The 26,603-nt window shown below is 39.7% G+C and overlaps 1 protein-coding gene across 1 annotated transcript in view; it reads right to left on the bottom strand.

Annotated features, from left to right (window-relative positions):
* Window positions 1-9,546: 9,546 nt before the first annotated feature.
* HEATR1 (HEAT repeat containing 1) overlaps window positions 9,547-26,603 on the bottom strand; it is a 59,240-nt gene continuing 42,183 nt past the window's right edge. The window contains exons 30-45 of the mRNA XM_043964592.1: window positions 26,204-26,434; window positions 24,102-24,231; window positions 23,751-23,911; window positions 23,377-23,423; window positions 22,736-22,859; window positions 22,304-22,444; window positions 21,848-22,140; window positions 21,236-21,386; window positions 18,299-18,457; window positions 17,957-18,091; window positions 17,115-17,219; window positions 16,856-17,024; window positions 13,479-13,633; window positions 12,208-12,366; window positions 11,289-11,397; window positions 9,547-10,733 (exon numbers count right to left, since the gene is read on the bottom strand). Of these exons, the coding sequence (XP_043820527.1) occupies window positions 10,645-10,733; window positions 11,289-11,397; window positions 12,208-12,366; window positions 13,479-13,633; window positions 16,856-17,024; window positions 17,115-17,219; window positions 17,957-18,091; window positions 18,299-18,457; window positions 21,236-21,386; window positions 21,848-22,140; window positions 22,304-22,444; window positions 22,736-22,859; window positions 23,377-23,423; window positions 23,751-23,911; window positions 24,102-24,231; window positions 26,204-26,434 (2,358 nt within the window). The 3' untranslated portion in view covers window positions 9,547-10,644. The remainder of the gene's footprint in view (window positions 10,734-11,288; window positions 11,398-12,207; window positions 12,367-13,478; window positions 13,634-16,855; window positions 17,025-17,114; window positions 17,220-17,956; window positions 18,092-18,298; window positions 18,458-21,235; window positions 21,387-21,847; window positions 22,141-22,303; window positions 22,445-22,735; window positions 22,860-23,376; window positions 23,424-23,750; window positions 23,912-24,101; window positions 24,232-26,203; window positions 26,435-26,603) is intronic.

Here is a 26,603-nt window from a genome sequence, read left to right as displayed (position 1 = left end):
CTTAAAAAATTTTAAATTAACTACGTCTAAATGAAAAAGATCTGTGATTTCATCGGGTAGGTTAATTGCTGTGTATGTGTGAACTCCCTTTGCTGAAATAAGCTGCATCTCTTCTGTGACTTAGTGCTAAATCTTTGTCTGAAGCAAAAAGAGTGAGTTAGCAAGTAAATAATGGTGCTTGAACTCAGATCTTTCTGACTCAGATAGAAGAAAGTGGTACAGAAGATAGAAAGCTGGGCCTAGAGTCAAAATGACCCTGAGTTCAAATCTGACCTCAGACACTTACTAACTGTATGACCCTGGACAAGTCACTTAGCCTCTGCCTCAGTTTCCTCAACTGTAAAAGGTGATAATAATAGCACCTGCCTCCCAGGGTTGTTCTGGGTTCAAATGAGATAATATTTGTTAATTTCTTTAGCTCAGTGGCTGGCACATAGTAGGTGCTTAACAAATGCTTGTTTCCTTTTTTCCTTTCAAGTCCCACATTCTGTGTCTGTGACTGGCCTACATATGTCTGATGAATCTGGGCCTGCTCTCAAATGATGTAATAGGAAAACCTTCTATCAGCTCTGCTAACAAAGGAGTGGGTTCAGGGAGGAGCATGATGTAGTTTTCCTTAGCTTTTTTTTCAGCCATCTCTAAGATAGTATTCAAGACAGTGAATTAAACCCCAAAAAGCTAGTTTCACACACACACACACACACACACACACACACACCACACACACACACACACACACACGTCCCCATGCACAGTCCTGAAAGAGGAAGTGTCCGATCTTGGAATCGAAACATTTCTCTAGCTGTAGGAACACTTAATCCTGTTGTTCTTCATACCCCAGAGTTCCTAACCTGGGAACTCCATGGATATTTGCAAGCAGTAGGTTGTGCACCTTTTGGACTATCAGAACAACCAATATCTTTAAACATTACCAGAATAAGGCAGAAATCATAAACCACTTTAAAAATGGAAGTAGGACTAGCTGTGTGACCCTGGGCAAGTCACTTAACCCCAATTGCCTCACTTAAAAAAAAAAAATGGAAGTAGGAACACTGCCCTGCCTGTCTCATGGGGGTAGCTGTGAGATGTAAGGGACGGTGCTTGGGATGGTACCTGGTACACCAATGGAGCTTAATGTTTATTGAATATGGCTGTACCTTGAAACCAGTAAGAAATAGAGAATATAAGATATGTTTAACCTCCTTAGTCCATGCTTCTATTTTACTGGAATGTACATACCTTATCCCACACCTATAAAAGGGATGGATCTACAAAAACAAGGCTAAATACTAAAACTCCTTCGACCCTAATACTTTAATCATTACAAGGCATTTAAAGGCAGCTAGGTGATACAATGGATGGAGTGCTAGATTTGAAGTCTGGAAGACCCGAGTCAGATTCTGCACCATCTTCTAACTACATCAAGTAACCCAGTCAAGTCACTTCATCTCTGAACCACAGTTGCATTATCTGTAAAATAGGATAACACACCTACCCAACAGCATCATCCTGAAGAACAAAACAGATGATCATTGAGCCCTTTACAAAGTGCGTCATTCGTACCTGTCTGCATGCCTTACCAACTCCACATTGGGTTGTAAACTCCAGTGGCAGAGCCTTGTGTCCCCATGATATCATTAGTTCTCTGCAAGAACACAGGATGAACAACAACAAATATCAGAGCAGGATTTTATTTTATTTTTATTTAAATTTTTTTTTCCTGAATAGTATTTTTTTTTCCCAATTACATGTAAGGATAGTTTTCAAATTTTTCTCCTTCCCTCCCCCCTCCCTAAAACAGCAAGCAACCCTGATATAGGGTTATATATACAATCACATTAATCTTAGAGTTACCTAGAGCTCTTTTTTTTTTTTTTTTTGTGAGGCAATTGGGGTTAAGTGACTTGCCCAGGGTCACACAGCTAGTAAGTGTTAAGTGTCTGAGGTCAATTTGAACTCAGATACTCCTGACTCCAGGGCTGGTACTCTATCCACTCACTGCGCCACCTAGCTGCCCCCAGTACAATCACATTAAACACATTTCCACATTAGTCATGGAAAGAAGACTCAGAACAAAAGGGGGAAACCCTCAAGAAAGAAAAACAAAAGAAAAAGTAAAACCAGTATGGTTCAATCTGCATTCAGATTACATAGTTCTTTTTCTGGAAGTGGAGAGCAATTCCATCATGCCTTCTTTGGAAATGTCTTGGATCAATGTATAGCTGAGAAAAGCAAAGTCTGTCACAGCCGATCATCACACAATGTTACTGTTACTGTGTCATTGTTCTCCTGGTCCAGAGCAGAAATTTAGTGGGAGAATCTCCTAATTATAAATTGAAAAGTTGGCCTGTTTTATAAATCAGTCTCTCTTGAATGTAGTTAGCATTAAATCAATCTAACTGGAGCCTATCACCTCTGACTTAACTAGAGCCCGCAGCCTGTTTTTGTATAGTCTGACAGCCATACATTTGTCAATACATTTCTCAAAACATAAAACCTTTCTTAGCTCATGAGCTTTTTAAGTGTATTTTAAAATGTAAAAATTACTCTCGGCTCGTGGGGCCATACAAAACAGATATTGAGCTGGATTTGGCTCTCGGGTCATAGTTTTCTTAACCCTGGATTAGACTGATAAAATTCAGTTCTTTGGATATCAAGACTGAAGAACAGACCCTGAACAAAAATTCTGCCACCCTCTGAGTCCTAACTTGAGTTTACAGCTGGGCTCTCTCAAACATTTTGACTATATACAATAATCTTCTAAAATGTATATATTTTGTTGTTGTTGTTTTGGTTTTTTGGTGGGGCAATGACGGTTAAGTGACTTGCCCAGTATTACACAGTAAGAGTCAAGTGTCTGAGGCCGGATTTGAACTCAGGTCCTCCCTTAATCCAGGGCTGGTGCTTTATCCATTGCACCACTTAGCTGCCCCCATAAAAATATATGTTTATTTTGTCAATATGGGTTCAAAATATTCTTACCAAACTTTCTGACCTTGTAGCAAAAACCTGCAGCAGAATCTATTTATCTCTCCAGTTCTTACCCATTGTCACTTTTCCCAATTGCCTGTAATAGCTTCGCCATTCTGCCATTTAGTAATCACAACAAGATATTCAGTGATATGACAATGATTGCTTGAAGATTTTCTTTTGTTTTCTACTCACCCAAATTTTGCCATTAGATCTTTAAAGAAAAACACAGTGGTTATACAGATATTATATCTAAATAAGAAGGAAATGACCAGTTTGACTGTTTTGTGAAAAACTTGGAAGCTTAAGTATCAGCAAGGTGTATAACATTGGCATCCAGGAATATAAAAACAGGCATAATTTTGTTCAGTATTTTATCCTATATATAATAATAGCATTAATGTATTTTAAAAGGGGTTTTTTGTTTTTGTTTTTGTGGGGCAATGGAGGTTAAGTGACTTGCCCAGGGTCACACAGCTAAGTGTCTGAGGTCATATTTGAACTCAGTTCCTCCTGACTCCAGGGCCAGTGCTCTATCCACTGTGCCACCTAGCTGCTCCATGCCCTTGTATTTTTAAAGTTTTAAAGTACTTTATATATATTATGTAATTTGATCCTAGGAGGTAGCTGCTATTATTAGCCCTATTTTAAAGACAAGGAAACTAAGGTAGACAGTCACACAGCTAATAAATATCTAAGACTAGACTTGAACTTAGGTCTTCTTGCCTCCAGATCTATCATTCTCTAGGTGGCCACCAGGCCACTTGTCTCATGAGAGTACTGATTCTACCCACTATAATTAGCTGCTTCTTGAAAAAGTAGTTCACGAGGAATTCTCACCTTTATGTATAGCATATAGCAGAACGGGCCTGCATAAGCCATTGTCCTACCTTATGCTTCATGTCAAATCACTGTCATGAAATGAATAAAATATAAAACACCCATTCAAAATTTTACCCCCTATGAAGGTCTATTCTGTAAGGAGAGGATCAAGCGTTTTTAGTTGTAATTAATACTGTCAAGAGGCAGCTAGGTGGCACAGTGGATAAAGCACTGGTCCTGAATTCAGGAGGACCTGAATTCAAAATCTGGCCTCAGAACACTTGACATTTACTAGCTGTGTGACCCTGGGCAAGTCACTTAATCCTCTTTGCCCCGCAAGATAACTAACTCACTAAATAAATAAATAAAAATGTAAAAAAGAAGAGGTAATATGTAATTAATACTGTCTCAAGCCACTTCTAGTGCATGGCTAAAGCGATAAACACCTTAGAGTAGCTTGTAATTTGATTATTCCATACCATAGCAAATATTCAAAACCAGTATATTCACCAGATTTGGTGTGTAGAGCTCAACTGTGGCCAAAGGGGAGAAAAGATAAGCTGCCACTGAGAAAAAATAGCCTCGAATACTCTGATGTCATGCCAACCCAAAGGTTGAGGCTACCAGGGTGTCTGTCTGATTTCAAGCCAAAATTCCAAGTGAGTTGATAAAGGAAGATTAATATCGGGGGTGGAGGGGGTGAGGGGGTGGAGCAACCAGTTATACCTTAGGCACTTAATTTTTTAAGGTTGTTCCAAAATATAATCCTTATAATTAATAGTTGGTCAACGAATATGAGTATATTATTGACAAAAAGAAAATGTGTTATTATAAATCCAAGGGTGTATGCATAAGCAAGCTACCACCTGAATATTAGGCAAAGTGCACAATTTGTAATCAGCTCAAGGTACAGGGACCAAGGTACCTCACTGACTCCCAGAAGCAGTATACCTAAAATGCAATTTGGGTCTTTTTTGAGATGTAAATAGTCCTTTGCAATCTTAAATTATGGACTCACAGCAAATGGCACAATCACCTTTATGGGTGATTATATATCATATAATGTACAGAAAATGTTTATGTGTAAAACAGACCAGAGTTTTCACTGTTGTTTTTCCTTTTTACCATCGATAATATGTTTATACCCCACATTTGCATGTTCTTTCTTTTGGTTGTATTGCTGGCTGCCTAAAGCTAATGAAAATCCATTTGCGTATCTAGGGAGCCCACTACAAAAAGTCTGTGGTTGTGAAGTATTATTTAGCTCAGTATTTCCCAAATGGAATGAATATTTGGGGGCTTGAAATCTAATGGTAGAAAACAGAAATGCTGGTTGTAGGAATGGAAGGGGGTAAGAGGTATCTGGAATAACCCTGGGATGCAAAGAAAGGGGAGGAAATTTTGGAATAAGGCAAGGGATTAAGCCTATTTTTACACTGAAAAATGACCATATGTAAAAAAAAAAAAGCACTTTATGTATCATTTTCCTATATGTATTTTAGAGGAAAATAATCACTAGCATTAAATTTTCTCATGGAACTCATACTCATTTATGCTAAACATCAGGGTCTTATAGGACCCTGATTTCAGAAATGCTGATTTGGCAGATATTATTGAAAGATAAACTGTTTAGGAAAAATATACTTCACCTTTGACAACAACAATAGCAAAACCACGTTTAGCAGCACCTGAACAGACATCTGGCACCTGCCCTGTGAACTCCTTCCATCTGACCTTGTTGGCTTCCCCAGCCCTACTCTTCCACCATAATTGAGGGAGAAATCATTGTTGGGGAGGGCCTGCCATCCTCACCACCAGCAACATTGCTGACAGTCTGACTTCCATTGACAAGCTGATGGATACAGGAGTCCTAGAAGTGGCAACACTCTCTAGATCAACAATCTTGCTTCAGTGATCATCTGGGGAGGTGGTTGCTGTGGAGAAGAGGCCAGCCATCCCCAAACACCAAACAATTACTATCCACAAGGCGTGCAAGTTAGCTTTACTGAAGCAGCAGGAAATCCTGAGGGAGAATGGGAGGCAGTATTTGTCTTACCAGGCAAGTCAAACTACCACCCCCACTTTGACCCGCTATCTTCCCTTCAGACCCTGTTGGAGACAGCCCAGGACCCTGAACCCGAGTCTTTGAAATAGCAATTCTTTCAGCCCAGTGTCTGTAGCCATCATCCTGGGAAGATCCACCCTGGGGAGCTGCAGCCTGGCAACTACTCCTGTAGGTGCCACATCCACATCTATTGTAGACCTAGCAAAGAATATTGTTGCCAAAGCTCTTGGCACTGTCAAATGGTTCAACACCAGGAAACTGATAGATTTTTTATCAGTAGAAATTACATTGGGGCAGCTAGGTGGCGCAGTGGATAGAGCACTGGCCCTGGAGTCAGGAGGACATGAGTTCAAATCCGGCCTCAGACACTTGACACTTACTAGCTGTGTGACCCTAGGCAAGTCACTTAACCCCAACTGCGTCACCCAAAAACCAAAAACCAAAAAAAAGGAAAAAAAGAAAGAAATTACATTGAAGAGGGATTATAGTGTTTTACAAAGAGGTGGGGCAATTGGATAGAATGCAGGGCCTGGAGGCAGGAAGAAATGAGTTCAATGTAACCTTGACTACTTACTAGCAGTGTGACCCTGGGCAAATCACTTAACCTCTATCTGCCTCAGTTTCCTCATCTATAAAACAAGGATAATTGTATTGCCTCCTTCTCAGAGTCATTGAGAGGATCAAATGAGGTGGTATTTGTAAAATGCTTAGTACAGTGCCTAGCATACTGTAGGTGCTCTGTCAGTAATGACTATTATCTGCCTCTGCTGCAGCATCCTGAGGACGTGCCATCTGACTCACCGCTTAAACTTTCCATAGAGTGCTATCCCCACTAGAACCACAGAGCAAGGACTGTCTTATTTTTCTATTGGAATCCCTAACCACAGCACAGGACTTTGGACAATACTAAGCCCTTGGTAAATGCTCTCTAATCCTCACTCACTGTTTAGTTTCCTTGGCTTCCTTCAAGACTCATTCTCCCAGCTTCTATTGCTTTCACCTTTCAGATTACCCTTCCATCACCAACTCTCCCCACCCCTTCCATATGTAAACAGTATAAACATATGTATGTATATGTATGTGTGTCTCCTCCATTAGAATGTTTGCTTCTTGGTATTCCCCTATTTTTTCTGGGGGGGGGGGAGTGTAGGGCAATTAGGGTTAAGTGACTTGCCCAGGATCACCCAGCTAGTAAGTGTCTGAGGCTGGATTTGAACTCAGGTCCTCCTGAATCCAAGGCCGGTGCTCTATCCACTGTGCCACCTAGCTACCCTCACCATTCCCCTATTGATAAATGGTCAGAGGATATGAACAGATAGTTTTCAGAAGAAATCAAAGTTATCAATGGTCACATGAAAAAGTGCTCTAAATCACTACTGATTAGAGGAATGAAAATTAAAACAACTGAGGTACCAGCTCATCTATCAGACTAATATAACAGAAAATGACAAATGCTGGAGGGGCTGTGGAAAAATTGGGAAACTAATTCACTGTTGGTAGAGTTGTGAACCATTCTGGAAAAGAATTTGGAACTATGTACAAAGAGCTATAAAACTGCATACCCTGTGACCCAGCAATATCACTACTAGGTCTGTATACCAAAGATCAAAGAAAAAGAGAAAACAAACTATATGTACAAAAAATATTTATAGCAACTTTTTGTGGTGGCAAAAGATTAGAAATTCGGATGCATCATCAAGATGACTTTCTGTGTCTTAAGCATAGATACATTTTTTTTTTTTTGTGGGGCAATGGGGGTTAAGTGACTTGCCCAAGGTCACACAGCTAGTAAGTGTCAAGTATCTGAGGCCAGATTTGAACTCAGGAACTCCTGAATCCAGGGCTGGTGCTTTATCCACTGCGCCACCTAGCTGCCCCTCATAGATACAATTTTGATGATACTTTCAGGAAATGTAGTACTGAATTTTGAGAAAAGATGGTGCTATAGAAATGGTTGGCTTGTCTACATTCAAACCAGCATTTCTCTCTCACTATTGAAAATTTCACCCTATTGTCATTAGTAACTGAGATCAAAACACTACTCTACCTAATGTGATTAAAATAAAGCCTGTATAAGCAAGTCCAAAACTTTTACATTTCTCTAACTTCTGTACTATCCCTCAAAGCTAGTTGGCAGAAATTCAATGTAAGTAAATTACAAGTTAAATCATGTAGTGCCTTTATTTCAAGGTGTCCATTTTGTTGTCTTAAATATTGCTGAAATGGGCCATCTGCTGGGCCATGGAGATATTTTCTTTATAATGAGGTCTGATATGATGAGATTTTGAAGTGAAAGCAACATAAATTAATTGCTACAAGAAGACCAAAGAGCCCAGAAAGCATCTTAGTCAAGCAAACATTTGATATATTTGCAAATAGGCAGATAGCTGCCAAAAGCAACACTGGGTTAGAATATAAACTCATTTTATTAAGAGTTCTTCATAAAAATCTTATGAAGAATGATAGATGATTGTGAGCAGTACTATCTCATAAAAAAGATCTTGTATACTTTTTTTTTGCCTCTTTTTTGGGGGGGGGGCAGGGAAATGGGGGTTAAGTGACTTGCCCAGGGTCACACAGCTAGTGTCAAGTATCTGAGACAGGATCTGAACTCAGGTCCTCCTGACTCCAGGGCCGGTGTTCTATCCACTTTGCCACCTAGCTGCCCTTATCTCATAAAAAGAGGCTAAAACTAGTCTAATGAAAGTTTAGCAAAATAATCCTTCAAAATAAAAAGCCATTTAGGATAAAAACGGAAAGATAACTACACAAAAGAAAAATGGAAAAGATTTGCAAAGATTATGACAATAAATTATTTTTTCCATGAAGGAGAGTAAAGCCACCACACTTGGACCATCACAGTCCCTTAAGTGTATATAGAGAGGAAGAAATGGTACTAAAGAGAATAAACATGGGAAAAGCAGAAAGATTGGATTAAGTAATTAAGGGAGCAGGTGGGTAGTTCAGTGAATAGAGTGCTGGGCCTGGAGTCAAGATATGAGTTCAAATCCAGCCACTTACTAGCTGTGACCCGGGGCAAGTCACTTAACCCTATTTACTTGTTTCCTCACCTGTAAAATGGGAATAAAAACAGCACCCACCTCCCAGGGTTGTTGTGAAGACCAAATGAGACAATAATTGTAAAGTACTTAGCATAGTGCCTGGCACACAATAAGCACTATATAAATGTTAGCCATTATTATATGGGGAAATCCATGCTGCAGTTAGTTTGATACAATCGTGAGGAAATGAATGGAAGATATCAGAAGTGTAGGAAAAAAATCTCAGGCCTTACAGATTCCAAAAAAAGAAAAGGTGACCCAGAAAATATCAACTCCTGACCTACATGCTTATTCTCTCATCTATATAAAATCTTAATCAGTCATCTCTATATCATTTGAAAGCATCCTTGATTGAAGGTATTAGTAGGGAACAAGCATGTTTTCAACAGTGGAGCACATCTCTATCCGACTGTTGGAGGAGATGGGATTGAATGGGGTTGCTTCTGCAGAAGCAGGGTTAGCCTTGGGAAGGAGTAAAGTAATTTCATCATGTGAGATGGGTGAAGGAAGAGACAGCGGCAGGAGGCATATGAGTGATTTGAAATGAGGAAGAGGGGAAAAGAGCACAGAACAAAGAAAAATAAAACCCATCCTTAAGCTAAACAGAAAAAAAAATTGTTGGCCATTTCATTTTCTTTTTTTATTTTGACCTTTGTATCAAATTAAATGAACATTTCAGTACACAAAGTAGAATAGAAAAAGGATTGTACATGAAACAGAATCTCTTATTACATACAATTTGCTTTTCCTTTTAAGTATGTAATAAATTCAACCTTTAATTTTTCGGTCTTTGCTTGTCTGATTCCTTCTGTTTTCCTCTTTTCTTTTGTCTTTTTTTAGCAGCCTTATTGATAACCCCTCCCCTCTTCAAATCACTGTTTTTTTTCATTACTTCTACCACACTGGCCTCCTACTAGTATGAACAAGTAAAAGATGACCGTATGGTTTAAAAAATTATAAATATATATTCCAATGGTTTGTGCAAAAAACTTTCTTTTTTTTGAATGAAACTTCCAGTGAACACTAAAGTGTATATACATTCATATGTGAAGGCTCTATGATCTTATCAGGGTAGTTAACTCCATGTGGGAACTCCCTTTATTAACATGGATAGCAAATGATTTATTCCTTAGGAGGTTTGGTCTTAGAGAGTTGCCTAAAACATGAGTGGCTAAGTGGCTTATTATCCACGGTTACCCATCTAGTAAGGGTTAGAAGAGAATTTGAAACCAGGTATTCCACAATCCATCCCTAGCATGCTATTCATTACAAAACCAAATGCAATGCTTCTCTTACAAATTAGTTTACAATGCATGCACCAAACATTATGGATTGTAGTAGTTAGGTGTTTTCTAGCCTTCAGTACTAAAATTAAATTGTCTTTATTATTACTGTAGCTAATTTTCGATAAAAAGCTATAGTCCAAATGAAAAAAAGTTAACATTTACACATAATAAAAAAGCTAGGCCATTTGATATAAAAACATGTTTCATTTACTCTTTATGCAAATATATACATTTAGAAGATGGCTATTACATATTAATACAAATCAGAAGAATTGAAAGAAATACTTCCATCAAAAAAAAAAAAAACAGCTCATGAAATTTTCTAATTTCAAGTAGCTGGTTAAGGCACCAATAACATGGAATTCAGATATTCCAATACAGCCATAAAAGAGGAGTCCTAAACTCTAAACAAAGAGGCCAGAACTGCTCAAAAAGTTTCTTAGAAGTAGCTCTGGAGCGGCTCTCCAAGGATGATTTCCAGTTGCTGAATAGTCTTCTGGCACTGATTTTCCACTTCTTCACATTCATCTGAAAGAAGAGAAACCTTGAAGTCAGTCTTCCTGCTCCTTCCATTTGCCCTCACGTTCCCTCATCTGCCCCAGCACTCCCTGAAAAGAAGCCAGATACTGCACAGCAACAGTGTAGGAAGCACTGCAGGGTAAGACTCCAGATGGACACAATGAAGAGGGACACCCTTGTTGTCACAGGGCAAAGCCATCTATAAACTCATCTGTACTGTTCTCTTCATAGACTCCAAAGTGCTCTCAAGTCTAGAGAAGCAAGGCAGAGAGCACTGGTCCTTCTTCAGGTGCACAGTGGAATAGCTGTGACCAGATCACATGGATTGCTAAATCCACCCACTACCTAATTTCTGCCTTTGTCTATAAAGCACTTTACATACATGACTTCATTTGGTCATCACAAGAGCCACGGTAAGGTGGGTACTCTCATGATCCTATTTTACAGATGAGAAACCAGACTCAGAAAGTGTGGGTGACATGCCAGGGTCAGTCCGGTGTCTGTGACTGGCCTACATGTGTCGGCTGAATCTAAGAACACCCTCAAACAGGGTAAGAGGATTACCTTCCATCAGCTCTGCCAAGAAAGGAATGGATTCAGGCAGCAGCACGATGTAGTTCTCCCTCAGCTTTTCTGCCAGCTCTAAGACAGTAATCAAGGCAGCGAATCGAACCTAAAATGAAGAAAAAAGCTACAGATTGACACATACATCCCTCCGTAAAGTCCCGACAGATGAAAGGGCTTCCAACCTTGGAATCAAAGTGTTTCTTAGCTGAAGGGAGCGCCACTGGTACATGCCTCCATCTTTTTACCTCAGAGGGCCTATAGCTTAAACAATGTAGGGTAGTATGGGCAATGATTAGGCGACAATTAACCACTTATTTTACTCAGAACGACATGTGAATGTCCATTTAATGCCAGTTTATCTGATCCCAGATTTAAAGTTGGAAAGGACCTTAGGGAGCTTTTGAGTCAAAACCCCTTATTTTACAAATAAGGAAACTGAGGCACAGAGAACAGAGTCACACAACCAGTATCTGAACCTGGGTCTCTCTGATCCAAGTCAAATGCCCTACTATACCATGCTGGGGTTGGAGAGCACCTTTAATCATTACAACAAGAGGAAGAAATCATAAGTAACTATATAAAAGAGGTATTCACACCACCCTACTTGTCTCATATAGTTGCAGAAGATAAAGTGATATGTTAAAATCAGGAAAGCACCAGAGGAAAACAAGAAATGGACCACCATTTCTCGTATTTTACTGCCTGTACATGGTATCATCTGTTATAACAAGGGTATAAAAATTTCTAAAAACCTTATGGCAAAATACTAAAAAACTGCCAGGCCACTAAAACTTTACTACTCAACAATCCCCAAAACAACTCTTTGCTATGGCATGCACCAATGCCATAGCATTTAAAGTGAAGGGATACCATAGACAGACATGCAGCAGCAGATACTCAAGTAGCTAGCTCCTACCTTAGGTGATGAGTGCCGCATCTTAAGGAGAATTTGGTAGTTCAATGGTTTCCAAAGAGAGTCATCTGCCATGGCCACAGAAAACTGAGCAATACACGGTATCAGGTGCTTCGTCACTCTTTGCTGGAACGTCTCTTCTCCTCCAAGCATGTTTTCAAGCTATTAGGAGCAAAACCAGTACTTTTATAAACTGTTCAGATGCTCATTTGGAACAAACGTCCTTATTTGCACGTTTCAATTACTCAAAGATCAGGAGAATGAAATCACTCTAATATTCTAACACTCCACGAATTGTTACATTTAGCAATATGATAAAGTAAATATTATAGGGATAAAATCTGCAGGGAGATTAAATGATTTTCTTAGCCAATTTATTAACCTTTCAAGAACCTCGATCAAATGTAATCTATACAAGACATAGGTGACACTGTCATCATTTACCATTCCCTCTTCTCATTAAGGATCCCACCAGATAAAAACCTTACATAAAACATGCATCACGTACTTGGCCTAACCTGCCTTTTCACACCAGAAGGAATGTAATAGAAGTAGGTACTGTGAGAATAAAAATCCAGTCGAGAGATATAAAAGCTCATCAGGATTTCTTGCTCAGCCTCATGAGTGTTATAGATATACACTGAATTACAAAAGAATGAATAAAGATGGTTTGGGGAATAGACCTCTCAATCTTGCCCTGGCTGGAGGGACACCGGCCATTCACACACTTGATCTTACTAATATTTCACATGGAAGCTCTTACCTGCTTCAGGCCTGTGCAGCCTACTGGTCCCTTCCAGGTGGCCCTCCTATACTGACAGTGGTCTTCGTGCAGTCACCTGATCAGTTTAGTCTCATACAGCTCATTACTCCTGAGCTCAAGCCCTCCACCAGCCGCATCATTCCTTCCTGACATCAGGGATGTACCACTAAACCTAGCCTCATACAGAATTATAGGAAATATTCCCAAAAGTTCAAAGGAAACTTAAGAATACTATGATTCCGAGGGGCATGTAGGGGTACACAAAGGAGTTGTCTTTATAAAGCATAAGCTTTGAAAACTAAAGAAATGCTTGGTTCTAAGAAGGGAAAGTCCTTATATTCATTCCTCAAGGAAATTATTAACCCCTTAGGCACAAACCCCTATGATTAAGACCACACACCCACAAAACTGAGTATCATCTACAATTTTAATAGCTATAAAATAAATCAAAATTTATCTGTGAAAGACTGAGGTTCTATTCCTTATGAAAGAGAAAATTCAGTTCTAATACCTGATCCACCAGAGGCATCATCAAGGCTTCAGCTCTCTCTTTGCTTACAAAATGCTGAGTGTCAAAAAGAAATATTTTGTGCAGACAATCCAATATAAATTGCAGTAATAAACAGCTCTTTTCAGGTTCATTTTCGGAGTCAAAAAAGGCTTCATCTGCAAATGAGTAAAAATTTGGAAAAAGAAAAGTTTATGTGAATCTCTATAGTGTCTGACTTCCACTCAGTCCAAGAATATTCATTTTTATGTAAAACCCACATATTTAATCTACTTAATAAATCACACATAAAAAGAAAATAAGCATGTATTCTCCCGATTTGTACCCTTGTGGTTCTTCTCTTTCTCTAAACTTTACCTTGCTGGCTTTTCATCTTCTTTCCTCTTCTTACATGTAGGTGTGAGCCCCCAAAGTTCTATCATAAACCTTCTTCTTCCCTTTATAGTCCCATTCACAGTCTCTTGGCTTCAAAAATGTTCTCTAGGGGGCAGGTAGGTGGTACAGTAGATAAAGCACCGGTCCTGGATTCAGGAGGAGCTGAGTTCAAATCTGGCCTCAGACATTGGACACTTACTAGCTGTGTGACCCTGGGCAAGTCACTTAAACCTCACTGCCCCACCAAAAAAAAAAATTCTCTAAACCCTTTTTAGGGGCAGCTAGGTTGGTGCAGTGGATAGAGCACTGAGTGGAAGGACCTGAGTTCAAATCTGACCTCAGATATTTACTAGTTCTGTGACCCTAGGCAAGTCACTTCACTCCAATTGCCTTAAATAGACAGGGCCATTTCCAGCCATCCTGATGTTTATCATGTCACTGGACCCAGATGGCTCTGGAGGAGGAAGGGAGGCTGGTGACTTTGCACAAACCTGCCTCACTTAAATCCAATTCACTGCAAGTCATGACTTCTGTCGCGGTTCTCTCTGAGAACCAAGGACAAACGACAAGCACCGAATTCCCAAACCAACACTCCCGGCGTCCTCGCAGGAACAGGTGCTTGATTTCCAATTGGTTGGATGTTAGGCGAATATCCCAGACTCAATCTCAAACCGCACTTACAGTCTTTGTCTTTAAGCCAGCTCTTCCTCCTAACGTCCCTATGTCTATTAACGGTACTAGTATCATCCCAGTTTCCAGAGTCGTGTTCAACCCTTCCTCTCCTTTGCATGCGCAGTCAGTTCCCTAAACCTGTCGTTTCTCTTTCTGTGACAGCCTTTAAATTCTAACCCTGCTTTCTGCTGCTACTGAAACCCTTCTAGTTCAGCCCTCATCTCTTCTTTACTAATCATCTATTAGAATAGAGACCGTTAATTGTGATCCTGCTTTTAGTTTACTCCCTTTCCAGTCCATCTATATCTTAATGTACTGCTATGACCTTGCTGCTCCCTGAGAAGCAAACGGCTCCTTCTTGTCTACTGAATAAAGCATAAGCAAGCGACTCTGGCAGTATTCAAGGAGCTCCATAACTCAGCTCCAACTTGCTCTCACACTATTACTCCTTTCAGAAACAGTGGTCTGCTCTTCACCCTCGGACTTTCCCCTTATTTCCCTGGTTCCCTCTCCTAGCCCTTCCCTGATACGCCCCCTCCCCACCTTAATATAAGTGAACTCTTCCTCACCAAATGTCTTCTAGCACTTTCTGGGCTTAACTTCCCTTTGCCTCTATTACATTCTACTGTACTACACTTACTGGTTAAGACCACATATCCTACCAGTTCCTTATGAGATTGTAAACTCAAGGGGAGGAGTTGTCTTGTTCTCAATCTATCACAGTGGCTTACATATAGAAAAGTTAAATGTTTGTTGAACTGGATTGAATCTTTCCTAAAATTTTTGCTAGTTCCTCTTGTTTGATTGAAAGTGAATTGCTGAGCACTGGCCCTGGAGTCAGGAGGACCTGAGTTCAAATCCGGCCTCAGACACTTCACACTTACTAGCTGTGTGACCCTGGGCAAGTCACTTAACCCCAATTGCCTCACTTAAAAAAAAAAAAAAAGTGAATTGCTGGGGCAGTTAGGTGGCACAGTGGATAGAGCACCGGCCCTGGAGTCAGGAGTACCTGAGTTCAAATCCGGCCTTAGACACTTAATACATACTAGCTGTGTGACCCTGGGCAAGTCACTTAACCCCAGATTGCCTCACTAAAAAAAAAGGAAAGTGAATTGCTATGGGATCACCAATACTTCCTCATTCCTTGCCATTTCAAAGCACTTCTTTTCATGATTTTTCTTCCTGCCCCCTATATGCAGGGATGCCACCCATAAGCCTCCATCCTGTCATTTCCTCTTATCTCTCAACACCATTTCTACTTGTAATTTCATTCTCAGAAATTCAATTATCACTCTCTGTAGACAATTCCTAAGTCTATTCCAGCACTATGATTCTATGATCCATCTCCAGACCCAAACTCTTTCTAAAACTTCTGTTTCTACCTGCTTGCTAAGCATCTCCATCTACCTGCACCTCAGGCTCAACATGTCTAAAACAGAACTCATACCACCCCCCCCCCCCAAAAAACCCCTAGTTTCCTCTGCAGTTATTGAGGCCGCAATTATGGGAACTGTCTTTGAATCTTTCATCCACCATGTCACCCCCCCCCCGCCCCGCCCCAAATCAAATCAGTTGTAAAGCCTTGTCTCCACAACATTTCTTCCATCTATTACCTCCCTTCTACTCACTGCCACTTCTCTGGATCCTACTCCAGTTATGTTTCTTTTGTCTGGACTTTTCAAAAGCTTCCCAAAGGAACTGCCTCTGCTGATTTTGGCTCCAACTAAACCTACCACTGCCAAAGGAATCTTCCTAATGTTCGATCCTGGTCATTCCCTTGATCTACAACCTTTTTTGCATTCCCACCACCTGTCAAGAAAGTTTAATCCCTGCAGCCTACCATCAGTGGTCCTGCTCAATCTTATTTCACACAACTCCTTTCCCTCTGATCTAAACTCCAACAAAAGACAAATACCTGTCATTCCCCAACTTTGTCCTGCCCTTCACCCCAACCGCTCCATTTTAGCTTTATGCAATGGACCAAGTCTACCCAGAAGTCCCCACCCAAAGTCCAGGTCACGGATCATTTGCTGCAAGAAGCCCCCTTCCTGCCAACCCCCAGCACCCAAAACCAGAGCTTTCCTCCTCCAGACTCCTCACAGCACTTTGTGCTTCCCTTTTCAGTTTCTGGTTTTCATGACTACTTTCTGTGTCCTTGCATTATCTTCCCTCAAGCCTGTAAGTAAGCTCTTTAAAGGCAGGAGTCTTCTTATTCTTCTGTTTCCTAAGAGCAGAGCATCCATTCCCTGCACCCTCTCCATTACATCTCACAAAGTGCTACAAGTACCGTACATGGCAAGAGTAGAAATGTCCAAGTGAGATAATAAATATACCTGTTTTGGAGATATTGATTTGGTTCAAAGTATCAGCAAAAGGTTTCACTAAATGGCCTGCAAATAAGGTGAAAAGGCCTTTCAGTTTTTCAGCAATGCAATTTGCCAAGCTGCAGAATGTCAGTAGCCTGTCCTTTGGTGCATCTTCTGTTCTGGCCCAATCAAACAGCTAAAGGAGAAAAAAAGAGCCATTTCCATTTCATACTTTGCTATAATAGCTGTCTGGGACAATACAGGACAGGATGAATAACAGTCTTACCTTAAAGAAGAGGGGTCTGAAAGTAACTTCAGAAAGCTTCATAACCATGCTCACTAAACAGTTAATTACACAACCTTCAGTTTGACCAACTTCCTCTAGGTTATCCTGAATGTGAAAGAGAAGTTTTTAGTTCATCAGCCATAATAATATTAATAAAGCACTAATTTATGGCTTGCAAAGGACTTTGTTTATACTACGTCATCTCAACTTTCCTATATTCCCAAGGTGTAATTACTATAGGTATCATTATCCCCATTTTACAGATGAGAAAATCAAGGCTCAAAGGATCAGTGCCTTGCCCAGGGTTACACAAATCTTAAATGTAAGAAAAAGGATTTGCATTCAGGGATTTGCTATCCAAGTCCAGGGCAACAGAGGAGCCAAAACTTGTGGCCTGCAAAACTCCTGAGTGAACGCCCACAGCAGATAAAAATGTGAAACTGGAAAATATTTAGCAAAATAGAATAAAAACACAACATGGATAATGTTAATTTGGGGTTTTCTAAGCCAATATGTGGCCTACAGGAATCCGTTTCTATATGAGTTTGATACCACTGCAGAACATGATCAATATTTAGCCAACACTGCCTTTTCTTCAAAGAGAACCTGACATCTGGTTCTTTATTATGGCGCCAAATAATATAGGAAGTGTGACAGTCTCTAAATTTCACCTTGAGATTTCACCTTTTCTTTCTATCACTATATAACCTACAAATTGATAAGCTTTATGGAGAAATCAACTAAAAATTACCGCCCCCCCCCAAAAAAAATCCCCAATCTATTAAAATTAAGAAGGAGAAACTTGGATAGAAACCAGAACACAATAACCAGAAATCTCTCACCTCTGAGTGGTCTGCTCTGAAATTTAGGGCTTCCAAGAAAAATGCTGTTAACTCAGACTGATGGGAGTTGAGGTCCTCCTTCTCCATCACTGCAATGTGCTCTTGAAGGATGCTCATAAATGGACCTGTTCGATTCTACAAAAATAAAAGAAGAGCTCTAAGTTCAGGTTTCCTGTTGAGCTATATTATTGTCAAATCATTCACAAAAAATTCAGATGTGTATTATAGCTAGGCCCCTAATATTCAAAGATAAAAGCTTTTGGACATAGTTTCTCTGAAAAAAAAAATCAAGAAAATTAACCACTTCTTTTTCAAAATTCAACCCTTGAAAATTATTCTAACCTTCCAGTTCTTCCCAATTTGCTTGTAAACTGTGTTGAGTGCTGACAATAAGACTCGTGGAGAAAGTGTGGTAGCCAGTGTTGCCTTCAGGGATGTCACTCGCAGAGCTGCCTGTGAAGCAGGACCCATCTCCTTAGCAATTGTCTCCCAACGAATCGCCTATAAAGATACAAGTGCATTACTAGGGCCACCTTGGACAGCATAAAGCACCTGCATAGGAAATTCTCAATGACAAATCAAGAAATCAAATTATATGATACTAGTATGTCTGTGTTTGCAACAATTAGAGTACAGTTCAGACTGAATATTTTTAGTTTTGCATAAATAAAAATTCGATGCTAAGCAGAAATTTACTATACCTTTATAGTTAAGCCTGAGCAGGATATTGTACTCATCTCCCTCACTCTGGCAGCAGAGGGGCAATGGCATTAGAAGAAGAAGGGTGTCAAACAGGAAGAACACAAGGATACTTGGATTTGAAAATAAGAAAATCTGAAGTACAAAATGCTCATCTTGGAGCATTTAGATACATCCCCCAGAGTAAATGTTTCTCTGCAAGAAGTCTGACTTAACTGTATGACCACACATGATTCAGCTGTATTTGAACCACTTTGTTATTGCAGTAAGGTAAAAGCTTGACTTTAAAAGTGTGATAAAATAATGGAATTTGGCAGACACCTGATTGATCCAGTATTGCTTGAGAAACCAACTAAGTACCTACTCCACATAATTAGATATGGGCCACACCTGTCCTGTCCTGAGTGCTGTATACACTGCTGATGTCAGCAGGGGAACCACTCTCCAATATCCAGCTTGAAGGACTTCCCTTTTGGGGGAGGTAGAGAAAAAGTAGAAAAGGGAACGCTTGCTGAGGGGAGCTCTCTTTCCTGTTGGTGAGCTTCCAAGAGTGGGATGGAGAAGGGCTGCACAGCTGACTCCCATAGAAACTACAGACCCCAGGTAGTGAGTTAATAGAAATGAGGCCAGCTCTTTGAATTAGCTGAGCTGGAAGCAGGTTTGGGGATTGTGTCAGTCTTTGCTAGAGCCAGGGAGCTTATCCATTTTTCTCTTTCCCTATTCCCTTGTTATTGGCTTTATTAATTTCACCTTTGTTATATATTTTATTCCCGTGAATAAAACCTGATTTGTTTGTGGAAAAGAGGCTGTTAATCTCTTTTCTTATTGGCCTGGGAGAAATAACTAAAAAAGGCAGTTTGGAAGGGAGGGAACTTTAGACCTAGAGGTCCCTCATTATTTTCTGAACCCCAATATTATGGCGAGCCACCCAATTAACTCTCCCCTTACTAAATTTGGCCCCTACAAAAGTCAAATGATCAAACATAATGGAATGATTCAACCAGAGGAGGAACTCCCCAGGAAAAATCATCTTGCATTTTATTTTATTTTTTTTGTTGTTGTCTGTTTGTCTGGTGAGACAATTAGGGTTAAGTGACTTGCCTAGGGTCACACAGCTAGTAAGTGTCAAGTGTTTGAGGCTGGATTTGAACTCAGGTCCTCCTGACTTCAGGGCTGGTGCTCTATCCACTGTGCCACCTAGCTGCCCCCTTGCATTTTAAAAGTAGAGATTTCAGCTACATATTAATGTTAGCAGTCATACATAACACCATAATGTAAGGCATTCTGCTTTCATAGACACTATGGGGGGCAGCTAGGTGGCGCAGTGAATAAAGCACCAGCCCTGGATTCAGGAGGACCTGAGTTCAAACCCAGCCTCAGACACTTGACACTTACTAGCTGGGTGACCCTGGGCAAGTCACTTAACCCTCACTGCCCCCCCCAAAAAAGGGGGGGGGGGGGAAGGACACTATGGGATATACCAGGCCGTCTTAAACTTTTTCCACTTCAAAGCCCTTTTCACCTGAGAAACTTTTATGTGACCACTGGTATATAGGTATATAAAATAGATTATACATAACCTTTTACTGTTGCCAAATTTTTTGTGATCCCAACATTCAGTTACACAACCCCATATGGGGTTGTGACCTACAGTTTAAGATAGGGGATATACAACCTTCTATAATGGGAAGAAATGAAGCACACTAAAATTCCCACACAGTGACCTACGTGTAGAATGAAAAAAGGAGTGATGATCAGATCAAGACTTTTGGTGTTTCCACGTTAATTTTGTTATTAAATCGAGAATAGGGAGAAGAGGAGAAATAGGTACACATTTGATCAAGAAACAAATCATCCAAGTCTAGAAGGTGATAACTGAAATCACAATAATTTCTCCCCACAGAAATAAAATTTAAAGATCACATTTTAAGATCCAGATTGTCATTTTCTCAATCATTCAATAAGCAGTTATTAAGTACTGTGCTTAGCCCTGGTATACAAAGAAAAGGCAAAAATATGGTTCCTGGTCCCAAGGAAATAATTTTTGAATGAGGGAGACAGCATGTCAATAACTATATAATAAAGATATATACAGTGTAAATGTAAAGTAATCTCAAACAGAAGGATCTAGTAGTGGAGGAATGGGGGGCAGGGGAGAAAAGAAAGGACAGGAGGTAGAGATGAATGTTTCTATTTGAAACATTACCCACGCATCACTGCAGGAAGTACCTGGTAAGGAACTTGCAGAGTAGCACCTACTCTTTTTTTTTTTTTTGGTGAGGCAATTGTGGTTAAGTGACTTGCCAAGGGTCACACAGCTAGTAAGTGTTAAGTGTCTGAGGTCGGATTTGAACTCAGGTCCTCCTGAATCCAGGGCCAGTGCTTTATCCACTGTGCCATCTAGCTGCCCCTGCAGCACCTACTCTTAAACTTGGTGAGCACCCCAGGGCACTGAGAGGCTCAGGGACTTGCCCAGTGTTACACAATCAGGATAACATGATTAATTCACAAATTTTGCTGTGCCTGGATTTTAATACTAAGAGCAAAGATTTTCCAACCCCACTCCAAATTGTGACCTACCTGCATCAAAATACCCTGGAGATACGGACTGAGAAAATGTGGAAGAGTTTCAACAACCTTCTGAAGGGCTGCCAATGCACTAAGCAAGTAAACCTCACTTGAGACCAGCTCATTGGTATTCTCCAGCGTAGTCAATAATGCAGGCATAAGCCTAAAAATAGTGGGCACAACATTAGAACACCCAGTAGGTTGAACAACTCCATCAGAAAAGGGGAAAATGCAAAACAGAAGGAATAATTAAGAAACCCCAACACCAAATTCTACCCATTACAGGACTATACATAATGTATTTTTTTGGGGGGGGGGGGAGGGGAGGCAATTGGGGTTAAGTGACTTGTCCAGGGTCACACAGCTAGTAAGTGTCAAGTATCTGAGGCCAAATTTGAACTCAGGTCCTCCTGACTACAGGGCCGATGCTCTATCCACTGTGCCACCTAGCTGCCCCTCCCACCTCTCCATTCTTAACAGTTAAATAATGGGACTTATGAATTATAAAGTATTCTGAATTTGTAAGACTGAAATAGCAAATAATTCTTTACTAACTGTATTTGTATTAACCCTAAAGCAAAGACTTTAGCAGCTTCTGTATGCAATTTTGCCCTATAAGAATACCTGGGAAGATGAGGTATTGCCAGTGCTCCCAGGACACAGCTGACCTCAGCTATACATAACAAAGCACTTCCCAATACATTCTTATCATCCTTTATTTCTGGATTGATCAAGTTAATGGCTGCACTCAACACAGGGATAAAAGTCTCTGAATTTTCAGTGCCAAAATTTTTGCACAGTAACTTCAAACTGTACAGGGCAGTCTGTCTGTTGATGGCCTGCTCTTCTTCTTTCTCCTTTATCTTATGCTGTGCAATGGTCAAGAGATCTGGAACTAGTTTCAAGAAAAGAGCCACCTAAGGACAAAAAACCAAAAATTCAACATAATTAAAGTACAAAACAAACAAAACAGATCTTTATTCCACTTTTCCATACCAAAAAGAATTAGTAAGTTGCAATGCACATCAGACACTAGAGGCTTCTGTACTCAGGTGGAATAAAGTTAGACCTTTCCCATACCTGTCCCTTTTTCCATTTTGCATACTGATGTAGTTTATTGTTTAAGAGGTCCATAGCTTTACGACGGACAGAAGGGAGTTGGTTTGTCAGCAATCCTCTAATCACAGGAATAAAGGTTTCCGTAGGCAATAAGGAATTGACCTGTGAAGCACAAAAGGGAGAGAGTTCTATTTGAATCATTAAACCATAGTCTATGACAAATATATAAAACATCTTATTTCTGGAAACACAAGGACAGGTATATGACTGGGGAATGCTCCACTGTATCCCCTTTGCAGTCATTAGACATGCCTCTTTTTCAGTCACTGAGGTTCTTTACTATCTAATTGAAAAAAAAAAATAAGGATCCCTCACTGCTGTAAAAAAGGTAGACTAAGCTAAACAATAAAACAGAACAAAACACTATAAACAAGAAGGAAAATTAACACTCACCTTATCTAGCATATCATATGCTTTACTCAAGAGAGCTCGCCAAAATTTTGCAGTTAATTTGTCTGCATTTTCCTCCACTGATTGTGCTACAGAATTTATGTACCCAAGAACAGTTTCAAGTAATCTAAAAACAACGGAGAAATTGCTCAGTAAAAACAGTGATTATGAAAACATTTAAAAAAAAGAAACAAAAAAGCACTTCACATTTTGATCCTTCTGAGGCAGAAAGCAATTAAATCAATGACTTCTGCTTACACACACATTTCTGTCTTTTCTTTCTCTTTATTGAAATTAAAAAAAAACCAACTGCTTAGTATTTCCATAAATAATGAGACTTACTAAATATTCTTAGATGGGCAAAAAGGTTGAGGGAGCAGATAGGGAGAAGTACATTTGCTTGATGTTGAAATATTAAGAAAAAGGGGGGAAATATATATTTTTTTATTTTATTTTTTTTAGTGAGGCAATTGGGGTTAAGTGACTTGCCCAGGGTCACACAGCTAGTAAGTGTTAAGTGTCTGAGGCCGGATTTGAACTCAGGTCCTCCTGACTCCAGGGCGGGTGCTCTATCCACTGCGCCACCTAGCTGCCCCCGGGGGGAAATATTATTAAAAATAAAACCCCCAAAACAATGTACATACCTCTGTTCAAGACCATGTAAAGCCACAGCACCACCACCTTCCATGACCTAAGTTTTTAAAAAGAAGATTATTACAAAAGCATTTAAGCTCAAACTGAAATTACTTAAAAGGGGTCCCTGAAACTCAAGTTGAAGGTGCTTTACTTTCCACTACAATTGTTTTCAGAGGTTACAGACTTCATTCAGTTTGAAGTCAATCCACTCTTCCCACCTCCCAAATATTTTGGTTTTCCTTGCAATTCCAAAGACTTCAAAATTTAAGACATTTATGCTTAAGCAAATTTTCTAAATTAGTGACTATGACTCATTCAAGGAAGAGTTTTCATAGGAAAAATAAAATACTTTCTACAAACAAGAATGAAATGAAAGCATTACCTTTTTGATAAAATTATGGGAAGCCAAGAGTTGAGACATGAAGGACACCGACAAAAATGTAAAATGCCGTAGCTGCTTGCTGGTGTGTGTGTCCACATTGAAAATCTGAACCATCTGTTCTTGTGTCTTGGTGTTGTAAGATACTGTTTTGGGAGTTTCTTCTGGAGAAAAGGCAACACAACTGATCTCACTAAATTTCAAACTGAACTGTCAGTACCAAAATGGATATGATGGGCTTCAGTATGTGCACAGGATATTATGGGAAAGAGGGAATAGCGAATATTTACTGAGAAACTTTCATGCCATTCACAAACACATACAAAAGGCTGCATTAGAGTGATTTCTACTCACCTCCCTCTCTTTTCTCTGGAAGTCTGGTTAAGTATCTGAGTATATTCATCAAACTTTGGAGCTGCTGCTGCACAGTAAATTCACAAGAGACTGAAATCCAAAATTCAGTATCAGTCTCTAAGACAGAATCCTGTTTAAAGAAGAGGTAAAAGCTGAAAGAACTTGCAAGTCAACAAAAGAGAGAGGGATCTATTTGTACAAAAATATTTAGAACACTTCTTTTTGTGTTGGCTAAGAATTAGAAATTAAGGGGATGGACATCGATTGGGGAATAGCTGAACAAGTTGTGGTATATAACTGGAACTGAAAAACCTGGAAAAACTTACAAGAATTGATGCAAAGTAAAGTGAGCAGAACTAGAAGAACACTGTACACAGTTAACAGAGACATTATACAACAATCAGCTATGAATGACTTAGCTAGTCTCATCAATACAATGACCCAAGACAGTTCCAAAGGACTCATAACAAAAAATGCTATCGACATTCAGAGAATGAACTGAGAGAGTCTGAATGTAGATGGAAGCATACTATCTTCACTTTATTATTTTTGTGTTTTTTCCTTTTCGTCTGTTTCTTTTTTTACAACATGACTAATACAGAACTATGTTTTGCATGATGGCACATATATAACCTACAGCAAATCACTTACTGTCTTAGGGAGGATGAAAATTTTGAACTCAAAAATTCTTAAAAATGAATGTTATGGGGAAGCTAGGTGGCGAAGTGGATAGAATACTGGCCCAGGATTCAGGAGGGCCTGAGTTCAAATCCAACCTCAGACACTTAACACTTACTAGCTGTGTGACCCTGGGCAAGTCACTTAACCCCAATTAACCCCCAAACACAAAAACAAGTTAAAGGGGCAGCTAGGTGGTGCAGTGGATAAAGCAAGGGCCCTGGATTCAGGAGGACCTGAATTCAAATCTGGCCTCAGACACTTTACATTTACTAGTTGTGTAACCCTGGGCAAGCCACTTAACCCTCACTGCCCCACCAAAAAAATAAAATTAAAAAAAAGAATGTTAAAGGGGGCAGCTAGGTGGTGCGGTGGATAAAGCACTGGACACTTGACACTACCTGTGTGACCCTGGGCAAGTCACAACCCTCACTGCCCTGCCCCACCCCCCCCAAAAAAGATAAAAATGAATTTTAAAAATGGTCTTTACATGTAATTGGGAAAAAGTAAAATACCATATTAAAAAAAGGGAAGAGTATCCTAAATATGTACAACCTTGTTTGAAAATCCCAACCAGGGTCTAAAATTGTGTGTCCAACCAGAGTCTAAAACTCCCATAATCTGATCCAAACACTAAGGTTACCCAATCTCACAGGATATGACCATTCATATACCTATTTGGTTTTTATCCCATCCTAGCACTGCAACTTTCACTTCTGAACAACATTAATTTAAAGACAATAGTCTAATAAAGTGAAATCATTTTTTTACTTTCCTATATAACTATTGATAATAAAATTGCATTAAGCCCTTATTCACTAGATGACTTTTCATTGCTTTCTAAACAAAACCATGCTCAAAGGATAAAGATTTGCCCCTTATGTGTAAAAGGAAAATGCCCTAAGTTCTGAAGCCCATGCTACAAAGGAGTCCTAAAAACTTTTTGAGCAATGGAAGCATCAGCTGAATAGATGGATAGTCCTCTTAGGGTACTACTTTAAAAGGACAACACATTTGAATGTTTAAGTTCTGGAACATTCTGTTATGTTATTCTCTCCCCCCCTGCCCCCCACTCCCACAGAACTGACTACAGAGTGGGTTCTGTCATTTCAATTTGTTTCCATCTCAGTACTGTATTATAGCAATGATGCATTCAGTCTAGGGAAGGGAAACAAGGTTGAGAGAAATTTTGTGATACCAACACCTTAAAGCAGTGAAATAAGAACATTTAAAGCTATTTTCAGTTTTTTAAAAGTTCATTGTTAAATATTTTAAGCTATAGAAATAACAATAGACCTATTTAAAGTTGATATAATCTCAATCAAGAGCAACACTGTTAGAATGTAAAACACATTAGGAAAAAACCAGAGATTCTCTGTGAAACATTATCATCTTTTTCTCACCTCCCCACCCAGTATTCTGACCTTTTCTCCATGGGCAGTGGCCAGCACTGTTTTAGTGACATACTGTTCAAAAAGCAACAGCAGGAGAATCCAGAGGAATTTCTCTGCACCAAGAGTATCAATAAGTTGTACAAGGATGGGCAGGCGCCTGTGCTCGGGGACATGAGGCAGAGCATCCACAAACACATTTATAATTTTAACCACAACTTCTTCTATGTTTCTTGTGACATCTGCAGAGTTACCACTGTCTGCCTGTAAACCAACCAACAAGTGAAGAGTCAGAATAAGCAAATTTCTGCCTAATGAAGCAAACTGCTTCTCTTGAGTTATTAGTCAAAAGAAAACAAAGTCCTAAAACCTCCTAAAAATAAACACACAAGGAAATTGAATGACTAAGTCATACATCGGAACTGCCTAGTAT

This window comes from Dromiciops gliroides, chromosome 4 (assembly GCF_019393635.1).
Source record: "Dromiciops gliroides isolate mDroGli1 chromosome 4, mDroGli1.pri, whole genome shotgun sequence".
Lineage (NCBI taxonomy): Eukaryota > Metazoa > Chordata > Mammalia > Microbiotheria > Microbiotheriidae > Dromiciops > Dromiciops gliroides.
The sequence above is the reverse complement of the archived record's forward strand: the minus strand, read 5'-3'. Positions and strand labels throughout refer to the sequence as shown.